Source organism: Lagopus muta, chromosome 3 (assembly GCF_023343835.1).
Source record: "Lagopus muta isolate bLagMut1 chromosome 3, bLagMut1 primary, whole genome shotgun sequence".
Lineage (NCBI taxonomy): Eukaryota > Metazoa > Chordata > Aves > Galliformes > Phasianidae > Lagopus > Lagopus muta.
The window spans coordinates 20,261,290-20,282,953 of NC_064435.1; the positions used below are offsets into that span (position 1 = coordinate 20,261,290).

A 21,664-nucleotide genomic window follows, 5' to 3' on the forward strand; every position below is an offset into this window, starting at 1 on the left:
CTCACAAACAAAATCAACCACTGCACAGCCCTAAATAACTCCAGCCCAAACACACCACTGAAAGGAAGTTCACAGCAGCCACTTCCCATCTCGGTCCTAAGTCAGTTTTAAAGGGTACTGCAGTTGTTATTATATATTTAGCAACTGAAATACGTAGTATGTTAATAGCAGGTGTGACAATTGGTACTAAAATAAACCCCTCTCTATGAATACACTAAATGGCAGTTGTCACGTGTACTGTATGGTAGGAAGGATGTCACAACAAGAAAAAAGTAGCAAAGGGTATCTAATAATTCAAAGCCAGAAAGCAGCCCCAGGCTGCAAGCGATTGCAAAGAATGCAATAACTAAGTCATCAGAGGGCTGGAGCACCTCTCCTATGAGGAAAGGTTGAGGGGACTGGGATTGTTTAGCTTGGAGAAGAGAAGGCTCCAAGGAGACCTCATTGTGACCTTCCAGTACCTGAAGGGAGCTTATAAACAGGAGGGGGAATGGCTGTTTACGAGGGTGGAGAGTGACAGGACAAGGGGGAATGGTTTTAAACTGAGACAGGGGAAGTTAGATACTAGGAGGAAGTTTTTCACACAGAGGGTGGTGACACACTGGAACAGGCTGCCAAAGGAGGTTGTGGATGCCCCATCCCTGGAGGCATTCAAGGCCAGGCTGGATGTGGCTCTGGGCAGCCTGGTCTGGTGGTTGGTGACCCTGCACACAGCAGGGGGTTGAAACTGGATGATCATTGTGGTCCTTTTCAACCCAAGCCATTCTATGATTCTATGAATGCAGAATTATTTGGAAAAAAAAACCCAAAAAAACAGACATATTAGTATTGGTTGTTAGCATCCCACCTTACCTTCACTTGTGGAAGAATCATCTCAAATCCTGAGAGTCACGAAGATATAAGACAAACATTCATACACAGGTCTGGTGAGCAGTCACCACACTTGCATATTTTTGCCCAGTGAAAGAAATACCTACAACTCTTAACAGTATTTGTGTTTCAGCCAATGGCAATTTTGTGCCAATGCAGGCAGGATGCAGCACTGGATTTAAGCCATAACACATCGTTTCGGTTCAGACACAGCCAACTGCAATTAGATGTTGCACAACAAAGTGACACATTTGCACACATATGTTTATTTTTTCCTGTGTGCTTACAGTGCTTCAATTGTAATTTTACAACATTCAGAAAGCACAATTTCATACCAATCTTACATACTTTACATCACAGTTCAACAATGTTAACACGTGTATCTACTAAATCAAACAAACAAAATGGCCATAAACATTTACACTATTCTTCTGTAAACAATTTTTTTTAATAAACAGTGGGGAATGGAATTAACACAGATCACGTATGAAAGAGGAATGACCTTTCCCTTAAATAAAGCACTCTGTTTATAAATACTTCAATTCTCTCAATATACATTTACAGACGTTTATTTAAAAGCAGGTTACTACACTTTCCTTTAAAAAGAAAATGTCTATAGATGGACCACTGCGCTTAAAATTCACCTAACATAAGAAGCAAGCATATGGTTAGTAGAGTGTTAAAGGTATTACTTCAACCTCACTTCTGTTTGTTCACACCAACACAGGATTGTCACGTTAGGGAATTTTTACTTGAATTCCAGTAAATTGCAATCGATCTTGTAGTACACATATGGGTAATACTCCTGCTGACTGAGGTTTAAGCCTGGAATATCCATAGTTGCCTGCAAATAAGTTTTGAAGCTGGTTAGACTCGTACAACTTGGGCTCCTACTCAGAAATTGATATAAACATTCAGATGTTTGAGAAGGCAATCAGTCAAGACTTCAAGCTTAAACATTCACTTGAAAATGGGAAATTAGGTAACAAACAAGTTATGACTTTGAGAAAATGAACCAAAACTTTAACATCAACTTTGCATCAATAATTCACACCCGTTTCGTTAGTAAACACACTGCCACCAAAAGGAAGGGAAAGGACTCCAATTATGTTCTATTACTCCTAAACTCAGCCAGCTCACACAGTGTTACAGGGTACTGATCCAAGAAGCTACACGAAGCTTAGCACCTCTCACTTTAATCATCCCACATTTCCTTCTCCACCAAAATGTCTTGAAATATTTTGGAAAAAACATTAAATATAACTAAAAGATTTCCTTTGTAATTGAACTCACTATGTGATAATTTTTACTCAATTTTTAACTATGAAAAGCACTGCTTTTCAATATAAAATTGAAGTAGTTCAATAAGTCTCCCAACACACCAGTTTTAAACATGAATATAAGACATGAAAGTGGAACAGTTGACTCCATCTGCACAATTTATATTTCGTTAGCAGAGAAGAACAATGACATGAGCTCAAAAATACAAATTAGCAACTAGAGAAAACTTCACTTCATTATTTTAAGACCACTGTTACCTGAGGCAATGGATAATTTAAATATTTCTTAAAGGGTCAAAAACAAGATAGGAAATGCATTCAAGTTTCTAAGTCTAAATTTCAGATCAAAACTCTCTTTGATTCTTTGAGGATGTGAATAAGTATCCATTCTGCAAGACATCCTTCCGTTGGTAGCAAGAAAGAATGCAGTAAGAAGTGAAACAGAACTACACCAGACAGCTCTTAAAACACACTGGTTGCAACTTTACATACCATCTCCTTTGCAAAAATGTAAGACAGAGGCTGCATTTTTATATGGAGACAGTTTTTTGTACCACAGAAAAAAATAAAAATGAAGAGATGCAGCTTTTTAAGAAGCTAGTAAACTTTTTTTTTCTTAATCACAATAAACCTAAGAGAAGCAATTACAAAAGCACTTACATCAATGATAGCTGCTGCACTGCTGTCGAGATGTTTATATAAGTCATACAAAACCTCCCTCAGTTTCTTCATTGTTTTCTTATTAGGCTGAAGCAGCATCGCTTGGAAGTTCACCGGCAAACCATACCTACAGAAGTTAAGCAAACAAGAGATGAAATAAGCTCTCTTCTATGAAATGTATTTGATATTGAGAAAGAATCCTTCTGCTGATGAGGAAAGTCCACTCATTTCTACTTCTGCACAATCACTGTTTGCACCGCACACAGTAACACATGAAGCAGAACTTCTTTCTTCAAGCTTAAAATAACAAAACACCTTTTAAAATCCAAGTGCTTTTCAAAATTCTCAAAACATTACCTGAAGTTTTGAACACTTCCATGAATTTACTAGCAAGACTACCTTTACACCGCTAGGTGGAGCGTCCAGTTTCTATTCCAGCCACCTTTCCAGATGTGCAGAAATATCTGCCAATATTCAAACTAAGTCAAACTGCCTTCTTTACTTTCAGATTGCCCTCAAAACAAGCCTGCAGCACTATGAAAAACAAATCAGATTGCAGGTTTGCAAGGTTGCAAGGCCTTTTCTGAAGGCATCCTTGACAACAAGTCTTAGCAAAACTAACTTCAAAACACCTTTTGGTTTTCTGACTGAGTTCCTTCTGCTCTGAAAAAAACCCAGGTCTGTTTGAACTACTGCAGCAATGTCAACTCATTAGCTATGCTTCTGGATGGTATGAAGAAAAACAAAGAGAAATCTTACAGTTAAAATACTGAACAAGAAAACTACTGTGTACTAACTAGCACACATTTCAAGATGTCAAACTGTACTGCTACTCAAAGCCTCAAAACTTTTTATTCTGAACTATCCACACTAGTCACTTCAACACAAGCTATAGTAAGCTCTTTTTACAAGCAGCTCAATTAAGCAAGCTAAAAAACACAGCAGAAATGTCTTGCTACAATGGACAGACAACTCCCCTAAAGCACTGAAGGAATGAGATGAAGTTATCTACCTCAGATGTTCCACACCTGGCAACAAGAGCTACGCCAACAGTTGTTCTTGCTGCCCTACTCCACTGTTTCCTCCTTTGTGGAAGAGTGGCATTAACAAAACTCAAGCAAGTGAAGCCAAGCTAGATGTGCTTTTCTTCCTAGAATGTTCTGTTCAGGCCTGTCTCATTACCTTAGAACAGATTCAACAAAAACTCGGAGTGCTTTCACATGAATCCAAGCAATGAAAGCTTCACTGAAATTCACTTTCAGCCATCGCACCAGAGGCCCCTGTAAAAGAGAAAAAAATCCTCAGGAAAAGTTTCAGACTAAGGACACTTCAGCAGATACTCAATATTTGTAGTGTGACTGATGAATTAAAGGTAGAGTTTGCTATTGACATAATGGCTCAAGGGTGATTTTGCACAAAGCAAAGATAAATTTAACAAGATTTGGTTATCTCTTCAGTACATCATCCCACTTGTTATGGTCTAACTGTATAAAAGGCCATTTTAATATCTGATTATTCCATTCAAATGTTTGCCCACTTGCAGATTTCACATATTTTTAGCTGCAATACCAACACTTGGTTCAGCACTGTTATCCCTGAAAAGATTAACCAGGTGGCAGGCTGACCTGATGTGTCATCCCTGCAATGCTCTCAGAATCACAAGCTCATGAAATCGCTATGTAGCAATAACAAGTCCTAGACATCTTAGGTTTCTGCAATGACTAGCCTGCACAGACTTACAAACTGTTTCTTCTTGTCGGTTGACAGTCTGTTCATTTCTTCTTTATCAGCTTTCATCTCTTCTTCATTATACTGGAAGTCACGGACCAGAAATCTGCATTTGGAAGTGAATACAATCAGAAGTAGCTACCCAGAGATGCTTCAAAGCACAAGAGAACACATAAAAATAAGACTCACTTGTATTCTCTGGCTTTATGCTTGAAGTCGTCCACTGCCTTCCTGAACAAGGTGACGTTACAAAGGTAACTGTCCTGATCCTCAAAGAGCACACTACAGAAAAATGAAGTTAGAATTAAGGTTCAAGTCTTTAAAGACATGAAATACAATGGCTTAAGTTGTACTTTATTTATTGTATTGTATTTATTGTACTTTATTGGAACAAGGGGAAATGGCTTCAAGCTTAAAGAGGGGAGATTCACGTTGGAAATAAGGAAAAAAATCTTTTACAGTGAGGATGGTGAGGCCTGAGAACAGGTTGCCCAGAGATGCAGATGCCACGTCCCTGGAGACTTTCAAGACCAGTCTGGACCAGGCTCTTAGCAACATTACCTAGCTGTAGGTCCCTGTTCATTGCAGATGACCTTTAAAGGTTCCTTCCAACTCTAAGGATTCTATCAACTCTCCAGTCTGTCCAGATCAATATAATAATACTTTTTTTGAGAGTTCACTTTGAGAAAAATGTTTGAGGAAACTGTTCTTCAGTGCTGTACTGCTTGTAGTGCTGTGCTACAAGCATTATACAATGATTTAACCTCTTCTCAATACATCTCTAGCTGATGGCTTCCCAGTAATTAATTTAGAATCATCAGCAGATCTCCTACTAGGCTGACACTGATCTAACCCAAACATGAAACCTGGCACAGAGCTGGTAATATCAGATCTGCCTGATCAAAACCCCAATCAGTCAGTTCAAATTAACACAGCAATGCTTTCTCCTATAATTTCACTGTATTTTTGACATGGTAATAAATTTGTGAAAGTTGCTTAACAGCATTAACCCAATCCTGGCCTTAGTTTTTTCCATTATGCACAACAGTCTGGCAGCGGGGACCCTCGCTAACACACGAGAAGTGACTTGTTACTATGCACAGAGGACCAAAGTCTACATCTCTGGCTCTTGACTTTTTTAGCAGTTTTCAAAGTGTATCAAAATATGCCTGACCTGAACTAGATTAACTCACCCTTCCCACATAAGTGAGGAGTTTGGTAGCTCATCAACCCTAAAGGGAGACAGATTTTTAAAACTTCTTCTTCAACCACAACACAGTCAAGCCTGATTTACTCAGATCAAGCTGTGTAGCTAGACATTTTGACAAGTTTTAGACTAACCAGAGTCACTACAGATAAAGATCACCACGTAAAATACAAGCACATGAGATTTTGCATTGAGAACTTACTTGCTGGAACGTGGAACAACCATCTCTGCTAACGTTTCATATTGCTTAACCCAGTCATTATAATTTACCCTAGAAAATACACAGGTTATGATTATTATTCTAGAAAAAATCCAAATTGAAAAAGTTTTTCAAAACAAATTTAATCATTACATCTTCCAACCCAGCTGTAGGCTGTCAGAAATACACAACAGTTTCCCCCTTACAATTCTTACAATTATTGCTAAATAAGCTACATCAAAAAAAGTGAGAAATATTTTACTTTCAGTTTTTGTATAAGTTGATTATATGTTTTGGATTTGAATTTGGAAATCTCTGCCCTTCTGTAGCTAGTGGTGAAGAGATCACATCCTTTTAACACCACAAACAAGTCAAAGGTAAAAGAAAAATAACCGACAAGGTAAACCAATTGTCAGCTCTCTGCAAAACCACTGGACCTGTTTTGCCATTGGAGTTTCACAAGTGAGAGACTACTAGCTCATGTGATGAACAGCCCTACATGCTGTCTTTGCAAGTTAGAAACTCTCCTTGTTCCCAGCTCCAGGAAGACAGTCTAGCACTGCAAAGACAAAAGAACTGGCTGCCCAGAGCACAGCTATTTTCTCGTTTCACAAGTTTTAAAGATATATGTATTACCACTTTGCCTTGGATCATTTTTTTTCCTGTTATTTCAGATCTATTGTCATTTTGGATTAGGAACAACCTGTTCCCAGAAAACCTTAGACGTTACATAAGTTTTTACCAATGCAATCCTGTTTGTGTACTAAGTACAAAAGCAGTCCTACCAACCTGAAAGAGCACAGAGTAAAGTTGCAAAGGGTTTACTTGGTTCATTACATGGTGAAAGCCAGCGTAGAGCTAATCTGGATAATTCAATCATTAAGCCATCTCACAGAAAAGAACTCATGTTTTTACTCTGTAATTATTTCATAAGGATATCTTCCACAGCATGAATAGCCATAGCTAACGTCAGATAAGAAGCAAAAGGATAATCTGCAGTTTCTTAAAATAAAATCATGAGAACCCAGCATTCCTATGAACAATGGAATATATGCATGTGGGCTCATCTGCTACAGGCATCCAATTGTTTTCATAAGTAGATCCAGGAAGATACAAAGCAATTCCATACATCCTCTCTTACAGTATTATATAGCTGTGGGATCTGTTGCTTGATTAAAATTTATTATTTTCTTCTGTTCTTCAGTTAAACAAACTTACTTTGGTACAATCACTAATAACGTGACCAAATATTCTGAATCAAGTACAAAGTCCTCTTTCTTTACAATATCAGCAAGACTTCTGGTTAGCAAGCTTCCCCTGTACAGAAATAAAGACAACAACAGTAAATGCATGTTTGAAAACTGAGCTGGTATTCACAATAGTTTCTGGTGTCTGGTAATACACACATTTTCCAAAAATATTTCACTTAAGCAATCATTATTAACAGAACAAAGCAAAAGTTTCTATATGAACATTATAGCTCACTGTCTAAAGTCACTGGAAGTTTTTTGTTTGTTTAAATCAGTAGCTCCACTGCTGTACGGCATTTCTATATTCCAAACACCACACAGATGTAGGAAGCCAAATTCTCTTTTAAAGAGGGATTTATAACCACAAGAACCATCAATTCTCTATGAAATTTGCTATATGGGGCTTCAGAGTTACAACTAAGCTGCTGCAGACCTACACTCATAACGTCAGTGAAGATTTAAAGCAGTGGCATATTGCCCTGTTCACTAAGGAATAAGAACCTACACAGACATTATGAGACTTAGCTGACAAATTACTATGGCTCAAGAAGCATTTATAGCTCAATCATAAAACAGTCATTAACAATAATGGCAGTGCTAAGTCAAATTAATCCACCATTCTTAGAACTACTGTATCTTGACTGTATTGGAATAATCACATGTACCGGACAGCAGCATGCAGCTCTTTTTATTGCATTCTTGCATTTATGCAACACCTGTCCCTCTGCTTGTTAATTTTGATGGAAGAAACCCACTGACATTGAGATGCTTACAGCAAGAACTGGAGTAAGGGGAAAGTCTTCCTTGTTCAGCTAGACATCAATACAGCAGTGTAACACACCACTTTAACAGCAAACTTCTCCCAAAGGCATCAGCAATTTATACATGCTTTTTGGATATTTCACAAGCACTTGCCAATCACAAGTGAGCTGCTACCAGCAAGTCAGCTGGTAATAAATACTGGTTCTATGACAGCCATTGTTTAAGATTGACAAACGCCTCAAAAACACATTAAGCTTATAAACACAACCTCTTCACGCATCAGCAACAAACAACAGATATGACTTACGCATTCTTTCTTTCCAAATTCTGAAGGTTCCCTTTTAGATTATTGTATGCCGAGGCTCTTGCTTTAAGATCATTGTCAATCTGGTTTACTCCCTTTAAGATTAAGTAAAAAAGTAACTCAGGAACTGATTTTTTAAATAACAATTTCTTAATTTCAAAACATAGATCCTTCATCTGCCAGAAAGAGCTCGATGAAAAAAAACACACAAGATAAAATACTTATTTCTCTAGAGCTTCACAAGCTTCACCTGAAACCCAGGATATTTTAGGTTATAACATCTATAAAAGAAAATGAGCCAACAGTAAGAATTACACATCCTCTTCTGCATTAGTAGTGTCAACTAGACATGCTACTGCTCCCAGCTGATCAGTACTCCACTACTTACTGTGTTGCCACCCTCAAGCTCAGCAGACAGCATTTAAGATCACCTTCACAGTGTAACACAAATTTACCAGCAAACACTGAACATCATTTCCTTCCTTTGCTTCCTCTATTCTTACACTTTTCTCCCACTAGAGTTTTAATAACATGAACAACAGTACAGTCTTATGTGTAGGAAAGCAAGAATTAAGTGACACAAAGCATTACTGCTTCACATCACCTACCACTTAAGAGACTACATCTGCTCAGTGCATGTTTTCACTTGTGCTTCTCTTTGAGAAGGACAGCATTGTTCATTTGGAAAGACAGAGCATCAACAAAATATTTCACATACCTGACTCCCAGTGGCCATTACTATTTACAGCTTTAAATGTTGCCCCATTTTCCCCCAATCATTTATTTCCCATTTTCCGTATTTTTCAAAGGAATATACAACGCATCCTATCATCACTTCCCTTCATGAACTTCTATGCTGCAATTTTACATATTGGCATTGGCTTACAGACATAAAGGAAAGTCTGTTTTACAGATATTTTCTACATTTAATAAGAGCTTATATACTTTGGAATGCCTGAAGCTGCCCAGGTCCAGCTTCAGGGTAGACAGATAAACAGTATTTCAGACAAACCCAATTTACTTCAAACATTTGTCTAAGCAAGTACTACTGGCCCAGCTGGGTAATTTGGCAGCAAGTTGAAGAACAAAACAAATTAAGCAGTAAGTAGTTTGTAAGCATGCAGTCATACTTCAATCAGCACCTACCCGATGCAGTAAAATATTTCAAGTTCACTTAGTGAACAGTTGGCTAACTGTAAGAACTCGGAGCAGTACTGCTTTGGCTTCACACCACTGCCTCCTCCCTCCTCCACAGTACATAGGAACAAGCGTATGAGAAGTGCTAGGGGCATGCATCTGAGCACAAAGCTGAGAGCCTCTCCTTTTATTTGCACCCAGACAGCTGACAAAACATCTGCCTGCATACAGCACTTCAGCATCCTACAAACAGCACTTCAACTTGGGGACTCAAACTTCATTTCTACAAAACAGATCTCTTAAAAGTATGTCACTTTGTTACATAGCAACCTTGTTTATGGTAACATAGGTTCACTCGTCTGTACCAGGAAGAAGCTGTCGAAGCATCAACACCCTGGCAGTTTCATTCAACAACAGGTGAACAGGTCGCACCTCTGCAGATATACAGCAATGCTTTAGACAAAATACTCTGAAATAAGAGTGCTTTAAACATATCAGTCTTTACAGCTACTTAGATCCTTTGACTGATGTCACTTTTAATGACGTATGAGGAACATTCTGGCAGCCATTACAAAGCACATCTCTTCATGACAACTTTTTTATACCACAAGAAACAGCACTAACATGATCACAGCTAGAAGCCCGCATTAGGGAAAAAGCATCAGATACTATGAAGCATGAAGCAGGTGCATTTGGATATCTTCCCAGACTGGCAGCCTCCCCCTTTTGCTTTTCAACAATCAAAACTTTCAACAACTGTTGAAAGCACATTGCTTAATGACAAATCAAAAACAGCTGATACCAAACTTCTTTATCAAGCAGTTCCATTCATTACTTTCCAGTTGTCAAGCCTTTAACCACTCTCAGTTGTAAAGTCAGTAGCCTTTTAAAAGAAAACTTGCACTGACTGGAGTTTACCATAAAAAAGAATCAGCTTTGCCTCCTTCTGAACTACCAGAAAACACAGAGCTGCACACCTCAACGTCACAGTGGGACTCTTGAAAATACACTGCAGCGTAACACTGGCAAGAGCCACATTTCAAACTTTGTCTCGCTGTAAGAATTCATAGAATCACGGAATGGCCAGGGTTGGAAGGGACCTCAAGGATGAAGAAGCTCCAACCCCCCCTTCACAGGCAGGGCCACCAAACTCCCCATTTAATACTAGACCAGGCTGCCCAGGGCCCCATCCAACCTGGCCTTGGGATGGGGGCATCCACAACTCTTGGGCAGCCTGTTGCAGCACCTCACCACTCTCTCAGTAAAGAACCAGAAAGTTCACAAACACCCTTACAAATAAGAGAGGTAGACTCACGGTGCTGCTATAACAGTTTACCAAGGAGAGAGGTACAGAAAATCACTCAGAGAAAAAGCAACCTAAAGATGCCAATTTCAGGCTGGACTCCAGCAAATGAGCAGATGTTTTCCTCTGCATTCACTGTAACAACTCAGTGAGGTGCTTATTTAAAGTCCAGCTTCTGGAGCCCAGCTTTGTTGCAAGCAGATAATTTATCTAGCAAGCTCTAGGACACAGGAAAACATGCACTGAATCCTTGAAAATATTTCAACAAACAGTATCATCCCTTCAAGTTCTTTGTGGCTTTCTCAACCAACTTAACTGCTACAAAAAACGAGTTTCTCTTCTCCCAAGTTAAACTTCATACTTGCTCTCCCAAGTACCTGCAGTAAGGTATGAAAATGAAACACTCACTTTCAGCTCCTTGTGAAGAAGCAAGCACTCAGGTTCTTAGATAGTATCACATTTTAAATGCGTGGGATATTTTAATACGTAAATCTTAAAGTCATAATTCAGTCCTTATTCCCACCACATAACATCACACCACAGATGTTTTCCAGGAATCATTACATTACTGAACATAATTTCAGGTGCAAATTCAGGACACAGCAACAGCGTCAAAGAATGTATCAAAGTTAAAGTGTTAATAATGATGAGTAAGAATGTAACTAAGACTTTATAGTGTCTGCAAAAATTTTAAATAGTTTCAGGAAAGAAACTTGCAAAAGGAATCTGCAGTTAGTGCAAAGCATCAGCCTGCCAGAACTGACATGCAACTCCTCCCAGCTCTTGCATCCACATATCCAACACCAAAGACTCTCTCAAAGGTATCCAGAGCAGCTGCTGCACTTTTATTCTTGGTTACATATCTTACCAATGCAAATATCTCCAGAGCTGTTTGAAGATCACAAAACACAGAAAAGAAACTGGAAAAACTCAGAAGATATTTAAAGCAAGAATAGCTCACAGAAAACTCTTTCACCATTCTAATGCAGTAACTTGGTACTCAAGATCTTATTATCCATGCTCACAACAAGTATAAATGAAATCTGCAACATTATGAACACTTTACCAGCATGAAGAGAAAGAAAGAAAACAACCACAACAATGAGATGAACTTTTCTTACATTGAAGGCTTAGTTTTCATCTCACAGCTGGGCACTGTGGCTTCCAGAAGGTAAATAAATGCTGTGATTTCAATGTTAAGAGTTCATAACATTCGATAACATCAGACAAGTGTAAAGCTAGCACAGCAAAAAATTAGATAGCAAGTGAAATAATTTGCTAGCTATTTGTTAAATTCATGGTCTTAGGAAATAAAAACAGCAGAGAGGGACAGCTTGTGGCCTTCAGTGAGCGCAGTCTCCAGTTCCTGTCCCCGTCTCGCTATTACAGGCTTACTACTACTCTCAAAGATGAATGAAGCTGGCAAACTAGAAACAAGCTCTGAACATCACGTTGTGCATAAAATAACAAAAGGTCAATTAAGCTTTATAAAACAAATTATCTTACCTTTGCAATAATTTCTGAAATATTCTTCAATGATTGCTTTATCGGATATTTGGCCATATCCCACTGGAACCTTGTTATGTATGTGACCAAGTCAACTGAAGCGATAAAGGAGGACTTTAAGACAGACAATATTGTTTACAATGATCAGCAACCTTTACGTTCCTTCAGAGACTAGTGATGACAGCCCCAAAGGATCAAAGGGCCTTGGAATGTGAATATTTCATATGCAGATCTATAATTACTTGCCGTTTTGGATCCTATCATTTCTTCCATGGCAAATGACTCATAGGAAAACTTACTTCCGTGCCTAAACTAGGCTTTCAGACCATCAAAGAGAAGCAGCAGAACATATCTGGATCACCTCCTTCCCTCCCACTCCTTTTACAATGCATGTTACTGTTAACACTTTACCTCCATTAGCCAGAAGATTCTCCTGAACTTTATCTTTACTGTCTTCTAAAACATCTGCCATATACTGCGCCACCTTCTTTACGACACTGAAAAATGAAAGATTAAGCTATAAATAAGAGGGAAAAAAATTGCCATTTTGATTAACTCCATTCATAGAGCTGATCTGAAATTGCCTGAGAAAAGAATTAAGAGATTGGATCAAAAGCAAAGTGTTAGTTGTTTTACATATTAGCTTTCCAAGAGCACAAACTGTGCTCAGTATCTCCAATACACGTCAGAATTCTTTAAAAATTCTTTTCTAGTGTTGCAATTCATCAGTTCTGAACAAGGTGACATTACTTTCTGCTACACCCCAACCTTCAAGTCTGTAATTTCAAAATCTTAACTCCTCTCTCAAAATAGATTGTGAGGTACAAGCCCATAACTAACAAAAAATTAAAGGCAACTGAGACAAGATACCAAAGATAACTGAAGAACTACAGAGAAATTCCAGCTCTAAGCCTCATGAGATCTGAGGTACAAGACCTGCTTTCCCCACTAGAAAAGCAATGTTCACTATTGCTCACATGTGCCATGCTGACAACAACTGAGTAATCTAACATAACTTAAAAACAACTACTTAATAATTCTCTCCTTGAAACAGAAGATGGCTCCACAGATTCTGGCTATGTAATTTTGCTTGCTCAAAATCACTTTCAAAGGACCATTAATTTCTTCAAAATTGACAGTTTTAAGACTTAATGTTGTTTAATCACCTCTGTGGGTTAGGAACCTTCCTGAAGCCTGTAAGCAGTATTCTATTATACTAGAAGAACATGTTTTACCCAATTGCACTGTCATTTCCTGCAGCCATCAGGTTCAATTCTTAACAGTTCTCCAGGATCTGGCAATGCACAGCACTATTACAGGGAGAACCATCTTTCATCTATACATCATGTCCCATTATTCCATAAGAAGTTTGGATTCTTCACTCCCCCTCAAGTAAGTTACTAGAAAAAAAAGCATCTTCTATGGGGAGTCAACAAGCTAAGATTTCAGTAAGCTAAGATCAACACTAAAACAAAAAAGATGAAAACAATCCATGCATCATTATGGATTGGTAAAGTGTCAACATAACTGCTCTAATATTTTGCACATTAGTAAAAATAAAATGTTACCTCTCCACAAATGCATCCAGCTTAGCCAGCTCATCTGACAGACCAACCAAAACATCCAGCGTGCCAACCTAGAAGGAAAGATCACAATGTGTTAGCACTTGTATGCAAGCCTACAAAGAAAACCAGATGACAGTAAAAGCCTGTCCTCAACAGGCAGCTTTGCAGAACTACAAAAAATACAGCACTCCAATATTTCAGACTTGTTAATTTAAGAAAGTCACACTTTCTTCTGCATGCCTAAGATATCCCTGAAGTTCAGCGGCACTAGATCTAACTTGCTGTAGCCTGGCACACTGTTTTAGCATTCTAGCCTTGCAAAGCATATTAAACCAACTTTTATACTATGAATTGGCTGCATTTTCCACAAGTCTCTTGCTTCAGCATTTTATTTACTACTTTAGATCAAGTCTGAAATTTCTGTAATTGGGCACCTCTGCGCTGGAAGCAACCAGAACTTTGAACATGCACAAGATTCAATAGTTCTGCAGCAGTCTGGCCAACAAGAGTCTAAGACTTTCTGTACCCAGAGTAATGAAATATATTTAGATTGTCTACAAGCTTTTACTTTCTTCCACTCCCCAGTAGAGAACACTTTCTTCCCAAACCTTATACAATAGTCTAGAGCAATAGATTGACTTTTTAGAGTCAGGGATGACTATTTCAGACTCAGTACAATTTAAGCATGAAGATTACAGCACAGTAGTTAAGTATTCCATGATTTAGTTTATTCTTACACAAACCTCAAACAGGTTTAAGATACAAAAAACCCTGTAATGCTCAAGTTTAACAGCCGAAGAGAGATTTTGTTTTGAGTTGGTCACGTTATAAGAGTTTCTTAGGATTGCTTCAAGCACAGATACATTTATTCATTCTGTTCAATAAAAATAGGACCTATCTACAAAAAGATGACTCTCAAACTCCAAAGTTTCAGCTACTCGCTTATGTTTCTTGCTAGACTGTTATTATGCAGAAATCAAATCTTCCATCTAGCAAAGATGATAGTATCTTTCAGTCTAGTATCTTTATTCCATTCACAGATCTGACTACTCATCTTAGCCCAATCCCTGTTTTCTACAGCCTTGAAGCAGAAAAGGGAACAACTACTTAAGCAACATCATAACATCTTTCCCAGACTCGCCTTCTTCTGAGCTACAGCAAGAATAAGGAAGCTAATGTCTTAACTACTTATTTACAGCACAAATAAGTCCCTGAGTAATACAGCTGCTGTTCAGTGGAGACTGCTTCCAATAACAAGCATTCACTAAAGGATGTCACTCCTAGCATACTTTTACTAGATACACAGAAGCCAGATTATGTCCCACTGTATATAAAGAATATTCTTAAAAGGGACAGAATCTGAATAATTTTAGTTCATAGGAAATGCAAGAGGAGAAATGAAAACAAATGTTAACAGCCATAATGGCCACATAAGTTTTTAGTATTAATTCTTCTAAATACTGTTGGCAGCTTACAAGCTGAACGTCATCCTGACTCACCACCAACACACCTCACCTCCTCTGGGGAGAAGACTGACATTTGCCAAAGGCCCTCATCACACCTTTACTAATTCATATTCTGAAATAACTCAGGATGGTCTAAAAGTGAACGTTAACCTGGCAAATGGAAAATTCTCTTAAAAGAAGCAGTAAAGCACTGGGTGCTCTGGGTCCATTCCCTAGTGGAGACAGGATGAAGCATCACCCCACTCGAACCATTTCGTGTACAGATAGACAGGGGTGGCATTTTTGCCCTTCATTTTTGCTAATCTTACAGTTCTAAGAAGTTAAACTGAGCTTACCATTCTTTTTGTTCAAGAAGCATCCAGCTGTCAGGTAGACCTTTTTTCTTTAACATGCTGTCTTCCTACCCTTTCTCATCCCTGGTAATAGTAGTTAACCAAGAGAAACATGCTTTTAGAGGAACAACCCTCTTTCCTTCTTGTAGAAATAGTTGAAAAAGCATTCTTCCTCTTCTCTGTAACATACTGGCAGGTCACACTGGAAAGCTCAGCTGGACATAATCACTAATGTACCTGAAGAATGCTACTTCAGAACATAAAGACACCAGCTGCTTGATCATCTCCCTTGTTTTTCAACCCATTTCATCACTTCTCAGTCAGAAAAGACAATTCAGAAGTGAAACAAATAAAAATCAAAGAAAACTCCCATCTGAACACTCGAATCACATGTCTCCATTTGCACCTTAATTTCCAAAGTTAATTTTCTTCTCTGGCCAACTGCTGGCAGTAGGAGATCAAGACTGTTTTTCCTGGAAAAAAAACTGTATTCTCTGAAAGAGCAGCTTGCTGAGCATTTAAAACTCAGATTGAAGAATTTTCATCCTAGACTTCCAGATAAAAAGATAATCGATTGTCTAAATCAATTTTTTGGATCCACACATACTCCAAGAGACATCAGCTGTTTATTTTTCTATAAAGGTTCCAAGTATTCATCGCCTGCAGTTTTAGGAAAAAAAAGCAAATGCACTACAAAACAAATGTACCTCCTGCACGTGATAGGGAGCTTACCTACCTTCAGGTCTGGAATATTGAACTTGGAATTAGTTGAGAGATTGTTATTTTTTGTGGTTGCTGCATGTAGTTTCTCCCATGTCTGTTGACAGGTTTTTTCCCCAGGAGCCGAAATCAGCCAAAACTCAGTCATCTCTGTGTCTCTATCGTGACGCTTCTGCTTCTCAAGACAGAGTCAAGATGCTGGCAGGAAAAAATGAGAGTTTGGGAAGGAAAGAATATCTGCCATTAGTTCCGATTTAAAGCTTTGCCTGAAGAAAAACCTCTTGTTCCATGTAACCGTAGTGCAGCCCTAGCCACCAGATGAGATTCTACTGACATTATTCACCTGGTTCCATATTCTTCTCCTGTCTTACAGAAATTCTTTCACTGTCTTATACATTTGCACAGTTGCAGTCTTTTTAAACTGCCCAACCCACACATTAAAGACTGAGTTTGCAACATTAACACCTGCAACTCCTACAAAAGATCACATGCAATCTAACTGAAAATAGACCCAGTAACCCAGTGAGCTGGGGCACCTCAGCCTAGAGAAGAGAAGGCTTTGAGGATATCTGATAGCTGCCTTCCAGTACATGAAGGGAGTCGATGGGAAAGCTGGGGAGGGACTGTATAAAGGCGTGTAATAACAGGATGAGGGGAAATGGCTTTAACTGGAAGAGGGCAGATTTAGACTAGATATTACGAAGAAATTCTTTACTGTGAGGGCAGTGAAACAGGTTGCCAAGAGAGGCTGTGGATGTCCCTTCCTGGGAGGCTTTCAAGGCCAGACTGTATGGGGCTGTGAGCAACCTGGTCTGATGGGAGGTGTCCCTGCCTATAGCAGGGGGTTGGAACTAAATGATCTTAAAGGTCCCTTCCAGCCCAAACCATTCTGTGATTCTATGAACATATTACCCCATTATGTAGATACTCATTTCAACATGAAGGAGAGCTCTTTTACCCTTGGTACCCTTGCTCTCATCACAGATCTTCAATAAGATCATACTAATATCACAGAGAGTGCATGTACTAAACACAAATTATCTTACAGGGATCGTTTAGGGAAACACTAACCGTACCAACGGGCTTCCACAGGGGGTCTGCAACCAGCGCTTTGGAATGGGAGAAGAGTTTCTCTTATTTTGATCACTTAGATGCATTATCTTCCCTAACACACACTAAACTTAGTGAATACACAGCACTTCACTTATCCTCATGCTTCAATGAACACTGACCGTATAAAAAACACCACCAAGTTTACAGTCAACTTCACCCCACAAGGAGACATCGCCGCAGCTTACACGTGCACTCAAGTGTTTAATCGTTAGATTGGTTTTCGTTGGGAGCTGGTTACACCAGGGCTTGAAGAGGCTTCGGAATGAATGTTGGATAAATAAGAGGAACCAGTTCAGATGGCAGCAGCAGCAAAGCTCTTGTAGAAGGCAGAAGAGCCGTAACACAGAAGCCCAAGGCTTTTGTTCAGAAAAACAGATGGAACACTGCGTTCTCAAGCTTTCCACTAAAAAATAAATACATCTTAAGGAAAATGTTTGAAGTTTCCATAGAACACGTCATCTAAGGAAACAGTTACATGTTCACCATGAGTTTGTCTCATTCATTGTGTTAGAGACTGAAAAACACTGTCAAAAATCTAGACGATTTTTTTTTCTGGATGTTAACCAATCCACTGCAAAGAATGATCTCTTCAATTAGTTTTTTGGCCTTTTAAAGACGGTTTTCAAAGATTAACCATTTCAATTTCAAATCGACACAAATCTACTACAAAGTTAAAAACACCTGACAGACTTTGGCAAATCTTTTCCCTTGCTTAAAAAACAAGAACAAGAGCACTTCATAATCCTTTAATACCTGAAGGGAAAATGAATTGATCTTGACTGCTGAGTTGAACAACTGTGGCAAGTGGAGCAGCTATTGCTCCCAGTAACCACAGAGCTGGGTAATAATGCTTCTCCTCTGCAGGACTGCTGTTCCTGAAGCACTGCTCCACTTCTAACAGCCCGTTCCCCATCCCAGCCACCTCAGCAGAGCAGAGGATTATCTAACGTGGGTGAAAGACTGACAGCTTGGCACTATTCCAGTCAGTTACACAGACTAGTCTGAACAGTGGGGCTTTTTTTACGGGGCCAGATATATTTCCAAATAGACACGAGGCAGAGAAGCTTCATAGAATTTTACATGCTTGCTTCCATATTTGCTCAACGTTAGGAAAATTGAATTTGCAATCAGAACTAGGGAACAACAAACAAGAACTGGAAAAAGGAGAAGTGCTGTTACACTTAAAGAGCACCAGAGAATAAAGCAGGAAATACCAAGTGTTCAGAGCATGCAAGAATGTAGACAGCTTTATTTTAATTTTAAGTAAATTACTATTTTACTCCTTAGAACTGCAAATAATGGTGTATATATATCTATATATTTTATATATATATTTACAGACATACATAAAGCCTTCCTTGAGATCCACCACTGCAGTGAATTTATTCTCTCTTTAGGTCAGTTGGAATCTGCAAACTGGAAGCCTCGAGATCATTCCGGTCAAAGTTTACCAAACTTGTCTGCTTTCATGTTCTGGAACAACAATCCCAGAGGAAAGCCAAGAATACAGCAAGTACAGAACCGAGAAACAGCAGTAAGAGCTGATGAGAACTTGGGCTTACAACTCGTACCTCCATGACTGGCACTGCTCTGTGACATACCACTGAGTGCAAGCTGTCATAGCACTGTCTCACCTAATTACTGTCAGCTATTTTTGCTATTCCTATTATTTCTGAGGCACACTCATAAAATGCAGAAACATTTATAAACAGATAACCTCATTCCTAGATGGAACTGTCCACCACACAAATCTATCAGCTTAGACCATTCAATGCACCAACACATTTAATCAAACTTTCAAATCTTCTTAACACTGTTATTTCAGTACTACAGCCACTGTGATTCTAAGCAGGTAGGAATCACAGTCCTAATTCTGCTGAGCACCGATAAAACCACCTGTCAAGAAATGAAAGACTTTTTGAGATGTCACTGTATCTTCTGGCCAGCTTAGCAAGAAGTGTTTGCTATACAGCTGGGAAAAAAAAAAAAAAAAAAAAAAAAAAAAAAAAGTCTTAACTCATTAAGTCAGAAACATAAGAAAGAAAATTTAAGCGAAAATTTCTCTATAGACCACAATGAACTTTCAGAAGTTGGACTTAAATGGAAGCTCTGAGAACAGATTCTGGAGTTTCAGCTTTATCACAGAATGTCTGGGGATGGAAGGGATCTTAAAGTCCATCCTGTTCCAGCTCCCTTCTGTTGCCAGTCCCCAACTCAGGCTGCCCAGGGCCACATCCAACCTAACCTTGAACACCTTCAGGCATGGGGCATCCACAGCTTCTCTGGGCAGCTGTGCCAGCGTCTCATCTCTCTCTGAGTAAAGAATTTCTGCCTAACATCTAAAGTAAATCTCCCCTCTCTTAGTTTGCACAGGACTGAGCTGGTGACAGCAGTTCTTATAATACTAGTAGGTCATGAAATTCCTACTTCCATAACGATCACCTGGACTGTCGGTATCTTAAAAGTTCATGAAAATAAAGTAACCCCATCTTGCAGTAACCACTGTAACCATCAGTAATATTGACCTGATCTCACCTTGCTTAGCACTCACAAAGAATGCAGCTCTCACCTGTAAGGCCATAATACCACAAATCCACAAGAACACACTTCTCTCAATTCAGATTCACAGCACTCTGTGAATTCCTCGATGCCTTCACCTAACCATGCCTGCAGCAGGACTCTGATGGGTAATAAAGCCTTCCATACGCCACTGTAAAGAGGCCCAGGTAACATAACCACGCTGCCATGTGCTGTGCCTGCCAAAAAAGCACAGCTCATCTCTAAAATACTCTTGAAGTACTCCTTTTCCCTTAAGTTTTCTTCCACAGTATCAGTTTTGAGCCCCAGCTACTTCAGTAGCCGACATCAGCCAGATACAGCATTTTTAATGTTTCTCGTGTTGCTACTTGTAATTGAGATTGCTTAATTTCTGTTCGGAATGGATTTCCAAAGAAAAGTGGCTCCAACGTCAGCAGCAATGCCCCTGAACGCACACCTCAACTATGGGAACACACAGGCCATGTCAGAACAGAATTCGCGCTGCGTTTCTCAAGAACGATGCAGGAGAGGGGAAGTGAAGGCACCTTATTTCCCGTTCAGCGCAAACCTCCCTCAGCAGCGCTCAGGCCGGCCGGCAGTCCCGAGCCCCACCACGTCGCTTCTCTGCGCCCGTTCCCAGAACTCACGGCCGACGCTCGGCGCGCGGCCCTCAGCGCCAAGCAGCACAGGCAGGAGCCGCGGCGGCAGGGAAGGCTCTGAGCCGCGATCCCTCGGTGCGAAGCGGTACAGGCAGGGGCCGCCCCAATGCCGCCCGCTCCGAAGCCCGGGTACGCAGCGCCTGCGGCCGACCCCGGGGGCGGGAGCCGCGAGCGCAACCGCCGGCGGTAGGCCGGCAGGCCGCGGGCCCGGCCGGCTTCATCCTCCCCGCCGGGCCCGGCCGCGCCTTCGGGGGCCAGAGGAAGACAACGGCGGCGACCCCACTCGGGCCCGGCCGCGGCCTCCTTCCCAGCCACCCCGCGCGGCGCTCACCCGTCACTGCTCCATCTCGCGCCGCAGCCGCGCGCTGCCCGCACAACCACCGCCTCGTCACGTGAGCCGCCGGGTCAGCTGATCTCGCCGCAGCGTCGGTCACGAGACGAAGGAGCGGGGCGGGGCGTGGAGCCGAGCTGCGGATTCGAAACACGGCGTGGCACCGTGCGGGAGTGCGATGGGGTGGCTGGAGAGTGGGTGGGTATTGCTGTGTATGGAGGTTGCTCCAAAAGTCGTGCCTCCTATTTATTTCCACTAAAACTGTAACAAAGAGCACAGTAAATTCTCAGCTGCAAAACACTGTATTTTACGCAACCACCACTATTAGCTAGGCATTTTCACTAAGCAATGAAGAGGAGCTTACATGCTTGTAAACATCTGCACCAGCAGAGGTGATCCGCTGTTGCTGTCGCCACTGCTGAAATACACTACCCACCGCCCCACTGTGCTCACATCCACTGCTTGGTCTCCATAAATATTCAGCAAGCATGAGTGAATGTCACTAGGTGCCATTTTTCCTGCATGGAGGAATTCAGTAGTACGCCTTTGTTTCATACGCACTTCCATGTCAGATGCCACTTTGGCAGATTGTTCCTCTGCTGCCATCTGTCACACAGCAACAACACCTAACAGAATATTGGCAGGAAGGTTCAGCCTCTACTGCCATAACACCAACATGAGCCTCTGATGTTGTGGGCTGACATAATAAAAGAGGAGGCACTACTTTCAGAGCA

At 40.3% G+C, this 21,664-nt stretch overlaps 1 protein-coding gene across 2 annotated transcripts; it reads right to left on the reverse strand.

Moving 5' to 3' along the window:
• Nucleotides 1-1,116: 1,116 nt before the first annotated feature.
• Nucleotides 1,117-21,062, reverse strand: ATP6V1C1 (ATPase H+ transporting V1 subunit C1). 2 transcript variants are annotated; one of them, XM_048939040.1, is made up of 13 exons: nt 20,931-21,062; nt 16,306-16,487; nt 13,775-13,842; nt 12,618-12,703; nt 12,207-12,301; nt 8,264-8,355; nt 7,163-7,261; nt 5,948-6,016; nt 4,728-4,820; nt 4,551-4,644; nt 3,993-4,090; nt 2,811-2,937; nt 1,117-1,714 (listed from the first exon to the last, which is right to left on the reverse strand). In XM_048939040.1, exons 2-13 carry the CDS (start codon nt 16,435-16,437, stop codon nt 1,619-1,621), a joined length of 1,149 nt encoding a protein of 382 aa, XP_048794997.1. In that variant the 5' UTR covers nt 16,438-16,487; nt 20,931-21,062; the 3' UTR covers nt 1,117-1,618. The 2 variants fall into 2 exon arrangements, with proteins under 2 accessions (XP_048794997.1, XP_048794998.1); XM_048939041.1 differs by lacking the exon at nt 20,931-21,062 and adding an exon at nt 20,486-20,597.
• Nucleotides 21,063-21,664: the final 602 nt, after the last annotated feature.